The 18,742-nt window shown below is 41.8% G+C and overlaps 1 protein-coding gene across 6 annotated transcripts in view; it reads right to left on the reverse strand.

Moving 5' to 3' along the window:
* IQCE (IQ motif containing E) overlaps positions 1 to 18,742 on the reverse strand; it is a 75,957-nt gene that overhangs the window by 42,356 nt on the left and 14,859 nt on the right. For 4 of the 6 annotated variants that reach the window (XM_064295972.1, XM_064295969.1, XM_064295968.1 and 1 more), the window contains exons 3-6: positions 18,506 to 18,551; positions 14,140 to 14,268; positions 13,476 to 13,610; positions 12,133 to 12,203 (exon numbers count right to left, since the gene is read on the reverse strand). In XM_064295972.1, coding sequence (XP_064152042.1) covers positions 12,133 to 12,203; positions 13,476 to 13,610; positions 14,140 to 14,268; positions 18,506 to 18,551 — 381 coding nt within the window. The remainder of the gene's footprint in view (positions 1 to 12,132; positions 12,204 to 13,475; positions 13,611 to 14,139; positions 14,269 to 18,505; positions 18,552 to 18,742) is intronic. The other 2 variants (XM_064295973.1, XM_064295971.1) reach the window with 1 other exon arrangement.

The raw sequence follows: 18,742 nt of genomic DNA on the forward strand, positions 1-18,742 counted from the left end.
CCACAAAGGATAAAGAAGGACACTATATAATGTTTATAAAAGGGACAACTGATCAGGAAGACATAACCATATTAAATACTTACGCACCCAATGACAGGGCTGCAAGATACATAAATCAAATTTTAACAGAATTGAAAAGCGAGATAGACACCTCCACATTTATAGTAGGAGACTTCAACACACCACTTTTGGAGAAGGACAGGACATCCAGTAAGAAGCTCAATAGAGACACGGAAGACCTACTTACGACAATCAACCAACTTGACCTCATTGACTTATACAGAACTCTCCACCCAACTGCTGCAAAATATACTTTTTTTTCTAGTGCACATGGAACATTCTCTAGAATAGACCACATATTAGGTCATAAAACAAATCTTTGCAGAATCCAAAACATCGAAATATTACAAAGCATCTTCTCAGACCACAAGGCAATGAAGCTAGAAATCAATAACAGAAAAACTAGGGAAAAGAAATCAAATACTTGGAAAATGAACAATACCCTCCTGAAAAAAGACTGGGTTATAGAAGACATCAAGGAGGGAATAAGGAAATTCTTAGAAAGCAACGAGAATGAAAATACTTCCTATCAAAACCTCTGGGACACAGCAAAAGCTGTGCTCAGAGGCCAATTTATATCAATAAATGCACACATACAAAAAGAAGAAAGAGCCCAAATCAGAGAACTGTCCCTACAACTTGAACAAATAGAAAGTGAGCAACAAAAGAACCCATCAAGCACCAGAAGAAAACAAATAATAAAAATTAGAGCTGAACTAAATGAATTAGAGAACAGAAAAACAATTGAAAGAATTAACAAAGCCAAAAGCTGGTTCTTTGAAAAAATTAACAAAATTGATAAACCATTGGCTAGACTGACTAAAGAAATACAGGAAAGGAAACAAATAACCCGAATAAGAAACGAGAAGGACCACATCACAACAGAGCCAAATGAAATTAAAAGAATCATTTCAGATTACTACGTAAAATTGTCCTCTAACAAATTTGAAAACCTAGAAGAAATGGATAAATTCTTGGAACAATACTACCTACCTAAACTAACACAATCAGAAGTAGAACAACTAAATAGACCCATAACAAAAAAAGAGATTGAAACGGTAATCAAAAAACTTACAACAAAAAAAAGTCCTGGCCCAGACGGCTTCACTGCAGAGTTCTACCAAACCTTCAGAGAAGACTTAACACCACTACTATTGAAGGTATTTCAAAGCATAGAAAAAGACGGAATACTACCCATCTCATTCTATGAAGCCACCATCTCCCTGATACCAAAACCAGGTAAAGACATTACAAAAAAAGAAAATTTTAGACCTATATCCCTCATGAACATAGATGCAAAAATCCTCAACAAAATTCTAGCCAATAGAATCCAACAACATATCAAAAAAATAATTCACCCTGATCAAGTGGGATTTATACCAGGTATGCAAGGCTGGTTTAATATCAGAAAAACCATTAACGTAATCCATCACATAAATAAAACAAAAGATAAAAACCACATGATCTTATCAATAGATGCAGAAAAGGCATTTGACAAAGTTCAACACCCATTTATGATAAAAACTCTTACCAAAATAGGAATGGAAGGAAAATTCCTCAACATAATAAAGGGCATCTATGCAAAGCCAACAGCCAATATCACTCTAAGTGGAGAGAACCTGAAAGCATTTCCCTTGAGAACGGGAACCAGACAAGGATGCCCTTTATCACCACTCTTATGCAACATCGTACTTGAAGTCCTAGCCAGGGCAATTAGGCTAGACAAAGAAATAAAGGGTATCCAGATTGGCAAGGAGGAAGTAAAGCTATCACTATTTGCAGATGACATGATCGTATACATGGAAAACCCTAAGGAATCCTCCAGAAAACTACTGAAACTAATAGAAGAGTTTGGCAGAGTCTCAGGTTATAAAATAAACATACAAAAATCACTTGGATTCCTCTACATCAACAAAAAGAACACCTAAGAGGAAATAACCAAATCAATACCATTCACAATAGCCCCGAAGAAGATAAAATACTTAGGAATAAATCTTACCAAGGATGTAAAAGACCTATACAAAGAAAACTATAAAACTCTGCTACAAGAAATTCAAAAGGACATACTTAAGTGGAAAAACATACCCTGCTCATGGATAGGAAGACTTAACATAGTAAAAATGTCTATTCTACCAAAAGCCATCTATACATATAACGCACTTCCAATCCAAATACCAATGTCATATTTTAAGGGGATAGAGAAACAAATCACTAATTTCGTATGGAAGGGAAAGAACCCCCGGATAAGCAAAGCATTACTGAAAAAGAAGAAGAAAGTGGGAGGCCTCACTCTACCTGATTTCAGAACCTATTATACACCTACAGTAGTCAAAACAGCCTGGTTCTGGTACAACAACAGGCACATAGACCAATGGAACAGAATTGAGAACCCAGATATAAATCCATCCACGTATGAGCAGCTGATATTTGACAAAGGACCAGTGTCAGTCAATTGGGGAAATGATAGTCTTTTTAACAAATGGTGCTGGCATAACTGGATATCCATTTGCAAAAGAATGAAACAGGACCCATACCTCACACCATGCACAAAAACTAACTCCAAGTGGATCAAAGACCTAAACATAAAGACTAAAACGATAAAGATCATGGAAGAAAAAATAGGATGAACCCTAGGAGCCCTAATACAGGGCATAAACAGAATACAAAACATTACCAAAAATGATGAAGAGAAACCAGATAACTGGGAGCTCCTAAAAATCAAACACCTATGCTCATCTAAAGACTTCACCAAAAGAGTAAAAAGACCACCTACAAACTGGGAAAGAATTTTCAGCTATGACATCTCAGACCAGCGCCTGATCTCTAAAATCTACAGGATTCTGTCGAAAATCAACCACAAAAAGACAAACAACCCAATCAAGAAGTGGGCAAAGGATATGAACACACTTTTCACTAAAGAAGATATTCAGGCAGCCAACAGATACATGAGAAAATGCTCCCGATCATTAGCCATTAGAGAAATGCAAATTAAAACTACGATGAGATTCCATCTCACACCAACTAGACTGCCATTAATCCAAAAAACACAAAATAATAAATGTTGGAGAGGCTGCGGAGAGATCGGAACTCTCATACACTGCTGGTGGGATTGTAAAATGGTACAACCACTTTGGAAATCCATCTGGCGTTATCTTAAACAGTTAGAAATAGAACTACCATACAACCCAGAAATCCCACTCCTCGGAATATACCCTAGAGATACAAGAGCCTTCACACAAACAGATATATGCACACCCATGTTTATTGCAGCTCTGTTTACAATAGCAAAAAGCTGGAAGCAACCAAGATGTCCGTCAACGGATGAATGGGTAAATAAATTGTGGTATATTCACACAAGGGAATACTACGCATCGATAAAGAACAGTGACGAGTCTCTGAAACATTTCATAACATGGAGGAATCTGGAAGGCATTATGCTGAGCGAAACGAGTCAGTTGCAAAAGGACAAATATTGTATAAGACCACTATTATAAGATCTTGAGAAATAGAAAAAACGAAGAACACATACTTTTGTGGTTACAAAGCGGGGAGGGAGGGAAGGAGGGAGAGGGCTTTTTATTGATCATTCTGTAGATAAGAACTGCTTTGGGTGAAGGGAAAGACAACACTCAATACAAGGAAGGTCAGCCTAATTGAACTGGACTAAAAGCAAAGAGGTTTCCGGGATAAAATGAAAGCTTCAAAGGTCAGCAGAGCAGGGGCTGGGGTCTGGGGAACTTGGTTTGAGGGGACTTCTAAGTCAATGGGCAAAATAATTCTATTATGAAAACATTCTGCATCCCACTTTGAATTGTGGCGCCTGGGGTCCCAAATGCCAACAAGCAGCCATCTAAGATACATCAATTGGTCTCAACCCACCTGCAGCAAAGGCAAAGGAAGAACACCAAGGTCACACGACAACCAAGAACCCAAGAGACAGAAAGGGCCACATGAACCAGAGACCTACATTATCCTGAGACCAGAAGAACTAGTTGGTGCCCAGCCACAATCGATGTCTGCCCTGTCAGGGAGCACAACAGACAACTCCTGAGGGAGCAGGAGACCAATGGGATACACACGCCAAATTCTCATGAAAAGACCATACCTAATGGTATGACTGCGACTAGAGGAATCCCAGAGACAATGCTCCCCAGAACTTCTGATGGCACAGGACAGGAACCATCCCCGAAGACAAATCATCAGGCATGAAAAGGACTGGTCAGTGGGGAGGAGAGAGATGCTAATGAAGAGTGAGCTAATTAAATCAGGTGGACACTGGAGAGTGTGTTGGCAACTCTTGACTGGAGGGGGGATGGGAAGATAGAGAGGGAAGATGGCAAAATTGGCACGAAACGAGTGACTGAAAGGGCTGACTCAATAGGGGGAGAGCAAGTGGGAGAAGGGAGTAAGATATATGTAAACCTACATGTGACAGACTGATTGAAATGGTAAATGTTCACTTGAAGCTTAATAAAAATTAATTAAAAAAAAAAAAAAAAGAGAGACTGAGCAAAACCAGTCGGCACCAACAGAAAAAGAATTCAGGCTCATATCCTACTTCGGGCAGGCTTAGTGCATCAGCCACACTTCCAAGAGCTGACGAGGTTGGGAGCATCACTAGAGAGCACAGTACATAACCGGCACTCCGTAAGTGCTTATTGAATAAATTAATGCACAGTCATTGAGAAGAATAAGAGATCTAATAAATAACAGGATTTCTGCTTCTGGAAAGATGGAGTGACTCACCTTCCCCTATTTCTCCTGGCTGGTATTACTAAGAACCCTGAACATTGCATACAAAACAAATACAAGACAGCTCTGAATAGTGGAGAGAAGAAGGCGGACCAGTCAGGGGCCTTTAGCCTGAGGAAAGACACAGTGTTCCCTGAGTTTTCTTTTTGCCTCATGCATCCTGGTCTGTGTGCTGAAGAAAAGCCAACAGGAACAGACAACAAAAGAATAGCCTCTTCTTTCAAGCCAAAGGACCAGGAGGGGGGCAGCCTAAGCAAGGCAGAAAACTTTTAGACAATAACTGCTCTATCCAGCCAAACACCACAGAGAAAACTGCAGCCCCACCTCCACCAGCCCAGGCTGACGAGGGAGCCCAGACTCTAACCTTGCCAGGCTGTATCAAGGCTTCCCTCCCCCTCCTTGGTTGGGGGGTGTTCCAGGAAGCCTGGTGGGGAGTCAGGACTTACAGTGCCCAGTGGTAATGAAGCCACACATCCCCTACAGTGTGAGAAGCAGTACGAAGCACCCCTTCCCTGCCAGGGTGGCATCAGTGGAGGCCTAGTGAGGAACCTGAATTTGTATCCCACCCAGCAGTGACGAAGAGTCCCCTGCCATGTGAGTGTCAAAGAAGGTAGAGAGGGGAGCCTCACCTTCCACCCTCATCTGGCAGTGACAAAGCAGTGTCCCCTTAACCCACCAGAGAGGAGTCAGAGGAGGCCTGCTAAAGCACGACTTAAATGGGATGCAGAGTCTCATAAGGTAATTTCTTAAATGTCCGAGTTCCAACAGAAATAATTTATCATACCAAGAGTCTGAAAAATCTCAACTTGAATCAGAAAAGACGGTCAACAGATGACAACCCCAAGAGTACACAGATGACAACCCCAAGAGGACACAGAGACAAGGATCTGAAGCAGCCCTCATAAAAAATGCCGCCAAATACGGACATGCTTGAAGCTAATTTAAAAAACAGGAAGTCTCAGCAAAGAAATAAAAGATATAAAGAAGAAAATGGGAAGATTGGAACTGAAAAGTACAATAATCGAAATTAAAAAACTCAATGATGGGCTCAACAGAAGAACTGAGAGGACAGAGGAAAGAATAGTGAACTGGGTGATAGAACAATGAGATATTACCCAATCTCAACAACAGAAAATAGACTAAACAAAGAAACAGAGCCTCAGGGACCTGGGGGACTATAACAAAAGAGGGTGAGGGTGATTAAGTATTTTAAAACACAATGGCTGAAAATTTCCCAAATTTGGCAAAAGACATAAACCCACAGACTGAAGAAGCTGAGCAAAACCCAAACAGGATATACCTAAAGAAATCCATGCCAAGACACATCATAGTCAAACTTCTGAGACTAATCAAAGAAACAAATCTTGAAGGCAGCGAGAAACAACACCTTACTTATACCAAAAATCTAAACCTGACTGTGGTCAAGTTGATTGCGACTCATAGTGACCCTGTAGGGCACAGTGGAACTGCACCAAGGAGTACCTGGTGGATTCAAACTGCCGACATTTTGGTTAGCAGCCAAACTCTTAACCACTACACCACCAGGGTTTCCGCCTTACCTTTGGGAAGAAAATAACTCAAACAACAGTGGATTTCTCGTTAGAAACCACGGAGGCCAGAAGGAAGTGATATAACTTGTTTCAAGTGCTGAAAGACAAGAACCGTCAACTCAGAATTCTATGTTCAGCAAAAATATCCTTCAGGAATGAAGGAGAAACCAAGACGTTATGAAGGAAAACTAAGCAGAGTTTTTGCCTGGAGACATACCCTAAGACAACAGCTGAAGGAAGTTGTCAAAACAGAAAGAAAGATTAAAAGAAGGAATCTTGGAATATCAGGAAGGAAGAAAAAACAATAGAAAAGTAAAAATACAGGTAAATTCAACAGACCGTCCTTTTCCTGTTCAGTTTTCTAAATTACATTTGATAGTAGAAGCAAAATTCATAAAACTGTCCGATGTGGTTCTCAATGTACTGCTGTTGTTGTTAGTTGCCATCTAGTCAATTCTGACTCATGGTGACCCCATGTGTGAGAGTAGAAATCCATACATAGGGTTTTCTTGGATGTAATCGTAACGGAAACATATTGCCAGGCCTCTTCTTCCGCAGTACCACTGAGTGGGTTCAAACCACCAACCTTTAGGTCAGTAGTCGAGGGCAAACCGTATGCACCACCTAGGGACCTTATAGAGAAAAAACACTTAAGACAACTGAGCCCTGGTGGCACAGTGGTTAAGGGCTATGGCTGCTAATGAAAAGGTCAGCAGTTCAAAACCACCAGCCGCTCCTTGGAAACCCTACGGGGCAGTTCTACTACTCTGTCCTATAAGGTTGATATGAATCAGAATGGGTTTGGTTTATTTTTGGTACTATAAATTTAAGAGAGAAAAGGGACATATAGGGAGGTAAGGTTTCTACACTCAAGCTGGTAAAATGTTAACACCAGTAGACTGTGGTCAGTTGTTGTTAGGGGCCATCGAGTCAATTCTGACTCATAGTGACTCTATGTACAACACAACGAAACACTGCCTGGTCCTGTGCCATCCTCACAATCATTGTTATGCTTGAGTCCGCTGTTGTAGCCACTGTGTCAACCCATCTCCTTGAGGGTCTTCTTTTTCACTAACCCTCTACTTTACCAAGCATGATGTCCTTCTCCAGGGATTGATCCTTTTTGATGTCCAAAGTATGTGAGATGTAGTCTCTCCATCCTTGCTTCTAAGGAGCATTCTGGCTTACTTCTTCCCACACAGATTTGTTCGTTCTTTTGGCAGTCGATAGAATACTCAGTATTATCCGCCAACACCACAATTCAAAGGTATCAATTCTTTGGTCTTCCCTATTCATTGTCCAGCTTTCACATGCATATGGGGCAACTGAAAACACCAGGGCTTGGGTCCGGTGCACTTTAGTCCTCAAGGTGACCTCTTTTCAAAACACTGAAGAGGTCTTTTGCAGCAGATTTGCCCAATACAATGCGTCTTGATTTCTTGACTGCTGCTTCCGTGGCTGTTGATTGTGGATCCAAGTAAAATGAAATCCTTGACAACTTCAGTATTTTCTCCGTTTATCATGATGTTGCTTATTGGTCCAGCTGTAAGGATTTTTTTTCTTTATGTTGAGATGTAATCCACACTGAACGCTGTGGTCTTTGATCTTCATCAGTAAGTAAGTACTTCAAGCCCTCTTCACTTCCAGCAAGCAAGGTTGTGTCATCCGCGTTACACAGCTTGTTAATGAGACTTCCTCCAATCCTGATGCCCCGTTCTTCTTCATATGGTCCAGCTTTGCAGATTATTTGCTCAGCATACAGGTTGAATAGGTATGGTGAAAGGATACAACCCTGACACACATCTTTCCTAACCTTAAAGCATGTAGTATCTCTCCTTGTTCTGTCCAAACGACTGCCTCTTGAACTATGTACAGGTTCCTCACGAACACAGTTACATGTTTTGGAATTCTCATTCTTTGCAACGTTATCCATAATTTGTTATAATCCACATAGTCCAGTGCTTTGTATAGTCAATAAAACACAGGTAAACATTTTTCTGGTATTCTCTGGTTTTAGCTGGGATCCATCTGACATCAGCAATGATATCCTTTGTTCCATGTGCTCTTCTGAATTCGGCCTGAATTTCTGGCAGTTCTCTGTTGATATACTGCTGCAGCCACTTTTGAATGATCTTCAGCAAAATTTTGCTTGCATGTGATATTAATGATATTGCTCAATAACTTCCACATTTGGTTGGGTCACCTTTCTTGAGAACACACATAAATATGGATTTCTTCCAGTCGGTTGGCTAGGTAGCTGTCTTCCAAATTTCTTGGCATAGACAAGTGATGACTTCCAGTGCTGCATCTGTTTGTTGAAACATCTCAACTGGTATTCTGTCAATTCCTGGAGCCTTGTTTTTTGCCATTCCCTTCAGTGCAGCCTGGACTTCTTCTTTCAGTACTATTATTTCCTGATCATATGCTACATCCTGAAATGTTTGAACATCAACCAATTCTTTTTGGTATAGTTTCTCTGTGTATGTCTTCCATCTTCTTTTGATGCTTCCTGCATCATTTAATATTTCCCCTGTGGAATCGTTTGATGCATTCCATTTCATTCTTGACAATTTCAGATTTTCCTAGACTCATACTTCATACATTCCATGTTCCGATTATTAATGGATGTTTGCAGCTGTTTCTTCTCATTTTCAGTTACGTATATATGATGTAATATCTACAACAGCTATTAAATAAGGAATACAAAAAAATACACTAAAAAACACTATAGATCAAAACGGAATTCTAAGAACTGTTCAAGTAAACCACAGGAAGGCAGGAAAATGAAAACACAGGAGCAAAAAAACAGAACGAACAAAAAAATAAATAAAATGGAAGACTTAAGCCCTAACATTATCAATAACTATGTTAAATGTAAACTACCTAAATAAATCAGTTAAAAGATAGATTGACAAAGTGGATAAAACAAAAATGATACAACAATATACTGTCTAGAAGAAACTCATTTCCAATGTAATGATACAGGTAGGTTGAAAATGAAAGGATGAAAAAAGATATATTAAGCAAACATTAATAAAAAGAAAACAGATAAAGTAGATTTCAGAGCATAGAAAATGACCAGAACAGAGAGGTACATTACATAAAGGTGAAAAGGGTCAACCTACCAAGAAGACATAGCAATTCTAAATGTGTATGCATCAAAAAAACAGAGCTATAAAATGTGTGAAGCAAAAACTACAAAACTGAAAGGAGAAATACACACAATTACAATCAGAAATTTCAACAGACCTCTCTCAACAACTGTTAAAACTACTAGACAGAAAATCAACAAGAATATAAAAGAACTCAACAACACCATCAACCAACAGTATCTGACTGACACTTACAGAACACTCCACCCAGCAACGACAACAGAATACACATTCTTCTTAAGCGCCCACGGAACATACCAAGATGGACCATATCCTGGGCCAGAAAGCAAACTTCAATAAAGATAAAAGAATTGAAATCATACAGAGTGTGTTCATTGGCAACAATGGAATCAAACTACAAGTCAGTAACAGAATAATAACAGGAAAATCTTCAAATACTTGGAAACTCAACAACACACTTCCAAATAACATATGGGTCAAAGAGGAAGTCTCAAGGAAATAAAGAAAAATATATCAAACTGAACGAAAATGAAAATACAACATATCAAAATTAGTACGATGTAGCTAAAGCAGTCCTGACACGGAAGAATGACCGGTCCAGGCAACAACTTAGATGCATCTCAAGGGCGTATGATAAGTGAAAAAAGTCAACCTCAAAAGGTCACAAACTGTATGATCCCATTTATGTAACATTCTCAAAATGACAAAATTGTAGAGGTGGAGAACAAAACAGTGGTTGTCAGGGGTTAGAGACGGTGCTGGGGTGACTATGAAGGGGTAGCATTTGAGATCATCGTGGTGATGGAATATTTCTGTATCTTGACAGCAGTAGTGGTTACGAAAATCGACATGTGATTAATGGCACAGAACTACACACATACCTTGTACCAATGTCAGTTTCCTGGTTTTGATGTACTATAGCTATTGAAGATATAAACCACTGGGAGAAACTACTATTTTTGCAACTTTCTGGGACTCTGGGTTCCTGGTGTAGTGGTTAAGTGCTTGGCTGCTAACCAAAAGGTTGGCAGTTTGAATCCACCAGCCGCTCCTTGGAAACCCTATGGGGCAGTTCCACTCTGTCCTATAGGGTCACTATAAGTTGGAATCGACTTGATGGCAATGGGTTTGGACTCTATAATTATTTCAAGATAAGTTTTAAAAGAATGGTCTGTACTTACTGACCTCATACTATACACCAGGCACTGTACTAAAGCACTTTCCATGGATTATTTTATTTAATTCTCGTAACAACCCTATGAATTAAGTACCATCTTTATCCCCATTTTTCAATAGGAAACTGAACCATCACTTGACACGGAAAATAACTCTGACGCTCAAGACCCCACAGTGACAAAACACTGAATATCAAGTTCTCTTCTCTCTGAATTTAGAAGTATGGGCTGATTTTATCCAGAAACCCATGATGCTAAGTTTGAGTAAAGTCAGTGTAATCTTACTCAGACATCCATTTCCAGCCCTAAGAAGACTGCTTCTGCAAGAGCTGTTACGGCAACTGCTCAGAGTCTCAGGGACTTTAGAAGTATATTAAGTACGCTCTCCCAACCAGGGTAAGAATTCTCTCTACGATACCCCTAATGAGTAGTCAGTAAATCTCTGCTTATTTAAGGACAGGGAGCTTGTTTCGTCACCAGGCAACCGCCTTCACTGTTAGACAGCTCCAGTGGTTAGAATGTTCTGTTCATCCTGAATCTGAGACAGTCCCCTCTGGAGCAGCAGAGAAGGGCTCTTTCATACAATGGCCATGTTCTCCGTCAGCTCTCTTTGGGCCAAGGAACCTAGTTTCTGCCCGTGCTCTTCATGTGAGGTGGTTTCCAGACTCCTCAACATGCTCTGGACATGTTGGCTGCCAGCACCCTGCTTACACCCTGACCCCAGGCCTCCTGATGCTCTGGGGGGTAGGGACAGCAGTTCATAAACACTAAAATCACAAAAGGGAATGAACCCAGAGAACGTCTCCCAGGGACATAAAAGTATTTACAGATGTTAAAAATCAGTGTGACAATGGTGGTGGTGATGAAATTCTTCAATGCAAATATTCCTGAGTGAGTGGCAGACAGCACAGGGTAATAAAAACCGCCTTGGTCTTCGGAGTCTGATGACACTGATGAAAATCCTGGTTCTGCTACTGATCAACCCTGGGCAGATCACTAATCTCTCTGAGTCTCAAGCTCATCACCAGAAAACAGGTGTGACACCTGGCCCTGCCTGTCTCACAGAGTTTCTAGAAAGATCAGATGAGACAGGGGATGTGAGACATCTCGTCCACATACGAGAACTATCCAAATGGAAGGTTACTGATAATAACGCCACCAAACAACCTTATCCTAACACAAATCGCAGGCTGCAAGGAGACTATGAGGTCCATTGCGTCCCTCCCCAGTCCTTCAGTGCCCTCTCCGATGTCTCCTCCATCCTGCAGGAGAAAGTGGAGCCCACTTTCTGAGGTCCACTGCGGCCTTTCATGGAGCTGGGACATGGCCTCTGAGTAGCTGGAGTCACCCAGCTCCTGGGCACCGGGCAGGACGCGGACTCAGATGTGGCCCTAAAGCTCTCACTTGTTCTACACGGACACCTCCTGGCACTGACTTCTACCCCACTGTTTCCAGCCAGTAAAGAACAGATAGAAACTCTACCTTCTTCAACTCGATAATCTCGTCATACATATCTTCTTTCTCTCTGTAGACGGGGGTCCCAGGGACATGACCTAGAGGAAGAGACACAAACCTCTTAAAAGGTTATCTGAAGGGAAAAAGGGCTTTTGCTTCACCTTAAGGAAGACCTGGAAGCTAATAAAATTATCCTTTACAAAAAAGGGGGGGAGAAAAAAAGGAGGGCAAAAATAGCTTGATGTTTTTAGTTTGCTCAAGATACTTTGCCAAGAAGCAAACCCGTTGCTGTTGAGTCAATTCTGACTCACAGTGGCCCTACAGGACAGAGTAGAACTGCCCCGTAGGCTTTCCAAGGGCGAAATCTTTATGGAAGTGGACTGCCAGCTCTTTCTCCTGCAGAGTGCCTGGTGAGTTCAAAGGTCACCTGCTGTGACCTTTCAGCGAGCAGCCGAGTGCTTAACCACTGTGCCACCAGGGTTCCTTTCCCAAGAAGTCGAAAATAAAAAATTGTGATACAGTAAGATGAAACAAACAAAAAAAGTAAACAGAATGTAAGTAAAAGGATTAAAGAAGGGAGTCACAAAAGGAAAAGTGATACATTGTAAATAGCAAACACAACAAAAACAGACAAGCAAACAAAAAATGCACACAGTCTATCACAACACCCATTCCAACGTAAAAACAGTAAGATTTTTATTTTCATTTCAATATGATATCTAATATATGAGGACTCTAAACTATTTAAGCTTAAAATACAACTCCTAACCACTAAAAGCAGTAAGGTAATTGTGCTTGGCTGCTAACCAAAAGGTTGGCAGTTTGAGTCCACCCAGAGGCGCCTTCGAAGAAAGTCCTGGCGATCTGCTTCTGAAAGGTCATAGCCACTGAAAGCCCATGGAGCACAGTCCTACTCTGATCAACTCATGGGTACAGTGAAAAGGGTTTCGGCATGCTCCGGTCTGAGAGCTGAGCTGTTCTTCCTGGGAAGGTCTACACAGAAAGGCAGTGAATGGATAAAGGCGAGAGGGGAAGACGGAAAAGGAAAACTGACCAATTGTTTCGGGTGGGATTCAGGCTTTTTATTATTATTTGCAATTTTTATTCCCATTTTTAACAATGTTCATACAATAAATTTAAAGAAGACCCTAAGTGTAGGAGGTACGCGAAATCAAAGCCTGGGAAGACTCTGCTGCCCACTTCCTGAAAGCCACTTCTTGAGGGCAGGAGAGATTTTTCAGGAGTCATGTCTGGGCCATTCCACAATCTCCTACTGGTGAAGCGAGGACAGAAAGCAAATAAAGCCTTTGTCAACAGATGCCCTCCAATCCACAAGCTTTCCTCAGGACCTTGTCCCATCACATGCTCACCGTTGCTGGCAGAGCGCCTGAGGTTGGACCTCCGCATTCTCAGAGCTTCTGTCAGATAGTCCGAGGTGCAGCTGGGGGGGCTGGTCCATGCCTGCTCCCAGGTCAGGTCTGGTTTCAGGGGTTGAGTCAAACTTCCTGGTTTGAACGTGCATGGATTTAATATGACAGGTACAAGCAAATACAACGGAAGATTTTGCCTCTAGTGATCAACCTTCCTGGGTTGAAGAAAGCTTAAGTCAGCCAGCAGGGATGGACTATCAGTGAGGTGCCAGCAAATACTTAACCACCAGCTCTCCAAGAAAAAAAGCCTGGTTGGTAGCATTTGCCAATTTCCATAGTGTAAATATTCCCACCATGTACAAGTTCAAGCTGCCGGTGTGACATCAATCAGCTCACAAAATTCCCAAAAATTTAAGTCCGGCTCTTGTAAGCCAAGAGGGGTGAGTTCCAGCACCCACACCAGCAGGGCTCGAACCATCCAAGACAGCAGAGGCGGCAACGACATACACACAGAAGCCATTGGAAACCACAAATACTAAAGACGAAAGATGAAAAACAATGTAATTCAAGCGATTCTATTAAAAATTCTCTCTCAAATCATCACACGCAATTCCTAAGAGCCTTCTACTAAGCAGGAACGGTGTATGTCAGCACGACCACGTACCTTGTTTTGAAGTACCGAGCCATAGCTTCTGCGGGGTCAGGGACATCCTACTGGTTAGAGGCATGCTCCCCGCTGTCCTGAGAGACCTCCAGGATGCCACGTTTCTAGGCTTAGAGTAGTAAGGTGACTCTGAAAACCAACACATGGTTTCTGAGTTACAAAATATCAATGCCCCCTCAACCTGCCAGCTTTAGAAAGACAGAAATGGTAAAATATCCACAATATTATGACTGTAGATAAAAACATTCTGACAAAAATAAAAATCACAATTATCATATATATGCATGTGTGTACACACACATGCACATATATACACACATACATACACACACTTGCATTTCTCTTTTAATCTGTGTTGCAAAGAAACATAATGGGAAATTTAAAATAAAAATATAAACCCATAACTCTACCAATATTATAATATTTATTTAATTTCCCATCCAATTTTTTTCAGGTACATATATATTTTTATATAATCATAATCAGTGAACATAGTTTTGGATCTTTTACCCTTAACCTTTGCAGTGTGATTAATTACTTCTGTGTGTGGTCTTTCTAGCCATAGTCTTGTAGCTCCCACCCAGGTGACTGGATGAGGCTGTGTGATAAGGTAATTGTGGCCCACCCAGGTGACTGGATGAGGCTGTGTGGTAAGGTAATTGTGGCCCACCCAGGTGACTGGATGAGGCTGTGTGGTAAGGTAATTGTGGCCCACCCAGGTGACTGGATGAGGCTGTGTGGTAAGGTAATTGTGGCCCACCAAGTAGACTGGTCAGTTTTGCCTTAAAAGAGAGCCAACTCCACAGCAGAGAGGAAGATCCTACCACCAACAAAGAAGAACAACCAGGAGCAGAGAGTGTGTCCTTTGGACCCGGGATCCCTGTGCTGAGAAGCTGCTGGAAGCAGGAGATTGAGAGAGCAAGCTGTAACCCTGAAGATGGTGAAAAGTGGTGGCAGAAGAGATCTAGCAGCAGGAGATGGCACGGTGGGCTTCCGGGCCCAGAAAAAGAGAAAGCCGAGTGCCTCTGGGGAAAGGCCTAGGGCCAGGGAGAGGCGTGCCTGCGAGCTCGGTTGGGAAGAGGCTATCTTGATTGAAGAACTATATCCTGAGCATTCCTGAGCCTGAACTGTAACCGGCTGCTTCCCTAATAAAGCCCATAATCGGGATTATGGTCTGTGAGCTCCTGTGGCCGTTGCAATGAATTACCAAACCTAGTAAAGAGTGCTGTGTGTGGGAGGGATGGCTGGTGTCAGAGTTGGTAAAGATGGCCAAGAGAGGCAGCATGTCTGACCTCCGCCTCGTAGGAATCAGGCTTTGGGTTGCTGATCTTGGTTCCCCTTTCCCCGTGTGGGGTTAGAGGTCAGATACTGCCCCCATGCCGTTTTTACAACATTGTAAATATTTTTCTGTTGCTACAAAATGATATGTGATAATATTTAGAACTTAATATGTAAAATACCTAGAAGAAATAAGAAAAATTTCACTTTTTCAGAGTATTTTTTGTCATCAAAATGACGGAAAATTTTTTTTTTAATTTAGGGTTTTATAGTTTTAATTATGCAAAGTATGACAGATTTACGTAAAAACTAAGGTATTCATATTCTTTTTTTAAAAAGGAATTCATATCTGTAGAAGGTCCTGAAAATCTAAGTCTAATACATTTAAGTTTTTTTCCTAAGTTTTATCCATGGTTTCACAATTTACGGAAAATTTCCCGTTATAACTCAGAATGAGGGAGTAAAGATACAGCAGACCAGGATACATCGTCCCTCACCCCAAGACCACAGCACCCTTCCCAACTTCAGATATTTGCTTAAGTTGTCATTTACTAAAGGAAATCCGCAATCAGATAGATTAAAAAAAAAAAACTCAAGTTACATTTCCTTCTAAATGTATGTGAATTATCAATGCATAGTAGGAATTTCTTAGGAAAATATATATGCATACTGATAAAAGCGGAGCCCTGGTGGCGCAGTGGTTAATAGCTCAGCTGCTAACCAAAAGATCGGCAGATGGAATCCACCAGCCACTCCCGGAAAACCCTATGGGGCAGTTCTACCCTGTCCTACAGGGTTGCTATGAGTCGGAACCAACTCGGTGGCAACAGGTTATTATTTTATCACTTTTTTAAATGGATAAAAGCTAGGAAAGAAGAAGAAGAAAAAACTAAGGCAGGGGAGTGGGAATACGGTGTCTGATACTGGTTTAAAAATAGTAAACCCTGGAATAGAAACTTCATCACCCACTTGCCTTACACACAGAGCCACTGCGGACTCCGGCCTCAGAACGCTGTGGGAATGCGAAGCAACGTGCGGAATTCAAGAGCAACACATGGCCATCGGCACACAGGATGGCTGTGGTCCTGCTCTCACAGCACTGACTGCCCAGACAGAAGCACCAGGAGCAGTGTTCTCAGGCTGTCACAGGAGCGGAGGCTGAGCCTGGATTGGGGTTGGGGTGCGCCCTGAGGAAGTGGTAGCTGAGATCTGAGAGACAAGGGCACCAGGGTCTGAGGGTGCTGCTGAAGGAGGAAACACCTGGGACTGAAGGACTGAGAGACGGCCATGACGGCGGGAAGGAGGGGCCAGGGACAGAATGCTACAGAGAGAAAGCACGGCCCCCTACATGTTTAGTGCCTTTGGGGTTCTGCCCTTTCCGAATTATGTGAAACACAATCCTGACATTTACAGAAACCAAGGTAAAAACAATGAGATGGTTAATATTTTCAACACTGAAATGCTTGACTTTCAGTAAAAATAATGGAAGATGGTCTTATATTTACCTTAGAGACACTCTACCCGCAAAGTGCTTAAACAAAATGGCTCCAAAACGAGAAGGTTCAAACACAAACACCCAGGCTTTTACCTGTTCTTTGACTTTGTAACATCAATCCTCAATTTTCTCCATGCAAGGAGGGGAAGAACATAAAAAATCCAAATTGCTGGATGATTTTTTTCTAATGTTTGTACTGATTTAGAATAGATAACATGCTTCCTTTTCTTTGCAGGCATTCATGTTTCTAAATATGCATCCACATTAAATATGAAAATTAATTTGTATTGCCTGTGTATATACATGGCACAATATATATAAAAAAGTACATATACAAATTGTTGCTGTTAGTTGCCGTTGAGTCAATTCCAACTCATGTCAACCTCACGTGGTGCAGAGTAGAACTGCTCCATAGGGTTTGTAAGGCTGTGACTTTTCAGAAGCAGACCACCAGGCCTATCTTCTGAGGTGCCTCTGGGTGGGTCTGAACCACCAACCTTCCAGTTAGTAGTCCAGCATTTAGTCCCACCCAGGGACTACCCTATACATATATACAGACAATAAAGTCAAGGAAGGCCACAGGTTTTTGGGTAGTAGAGGGAAGTCAACCTAGGATTTGAAGTTTGTAAAAAAAAAATTCAAAAGCACAAGATTCATGTATGGACCATGGGGCACTACAGCAACATAAGAAGGACAAGGTCACAATTTGAGGCCTCAGCGCCACCAGACTCACCCCCAGCTCTGCAAGGCCCCCACCAAGCAGTCAACCCCTTGAATCCTGCCAAGGAGGCATTTCCACGGACAAAGCTGGCACCCTCCTTCTAAGAATGACGACCAGAAGGATTCTGCTAGCAAAATATGCCCAGTGGAAGTCCAAAAGGAAAACAAAAAATACAAGTGAAATTTCCAGCTGGTCTTGGGAAGGCAACACTGCTCTCCTGAGGCCCCCATATGAGCAGCTTTGGCCCTCAGAGACGACTCCTGGGATTAAAAAGGCCTTTAACGTGTCACATACGAAACTTAGGGGCAGTGAGTTCACGCTGATGGGGAAGGGACAATTCAGAAAAGGAGGGTAAGAAAGGTGGCACAACTTTAAGAATGTCATCGACGTCATCGAATCACACGTGTAGAAATTGTTGAACTGGCGTATGTTCTGCTGTGTATATTCTCAACAACAACAACAAAAATTTATTGAAATAGAAAAAAGAAGTCCATTAACTATGACAGCATTCAGAAGAGTTAAGCACTTTGAGAAAGAGAAGAGTTAGGTACTTTAGGAAAGAAAGAAGCAACACATCTTGTTGGACAGCTCAATGGAAGAACGGAAGGCCACGATCAGGGGTCTTCGCCCTTCCGCCCCTCGCTGAATTTCATCCAACTGGAAAGTTCCGTGAGAGCACACTCTCCCAAGGCTCCAACAAACAAAATGGAGCCAACTGGTTGAGATGTCTTGTCTTAATTATCCTAACTGTACAAAGAAGAAAATCGGTTTAATCTTCCTTCCAGGGTACTAGGGAAGGGCAGCTTTGAAAAAATACTTTCGGAGTTAAAACATAGAAATCAGAGGGGCAGGGAGGCCTGGGCCATACTTACTTGGTGATGTGGGTGGAGGTTTGTGGACACTTTTCCTTTTTGTCTTCTGAAAGAAAGAAGAAACAACGTAAGACACGTAAAGCCTCCTTGAGCTCCCAGGAGGGTCTGGATGGCGAGACATGAGAAGCGTTCAGGATGGGCCAGAGAAAGAGAGAGCAGTAAGAGGGGACGTTAACTCAGCTGAGCCGTCAGCAGAGGAAGAAACACAGGGCACAGGGAGATGGGCACAGGAGAAAT

This window comes from Loxodonta africana, chromosome 12, assembly GCF_030014295.1.
Source record: "Loxodonta africana isolate mLoxAfr1 chromosome 12, mLoxAfr1.hap2, whole genome shotgun sequence".
In the NCBI taxonomy this organism is placed as follows: Eukaryota; Metazoa; Chordata; class Mammalia; order Proboscidea; family Elephantidae; genus Loxodonta; species Loxodonta africana.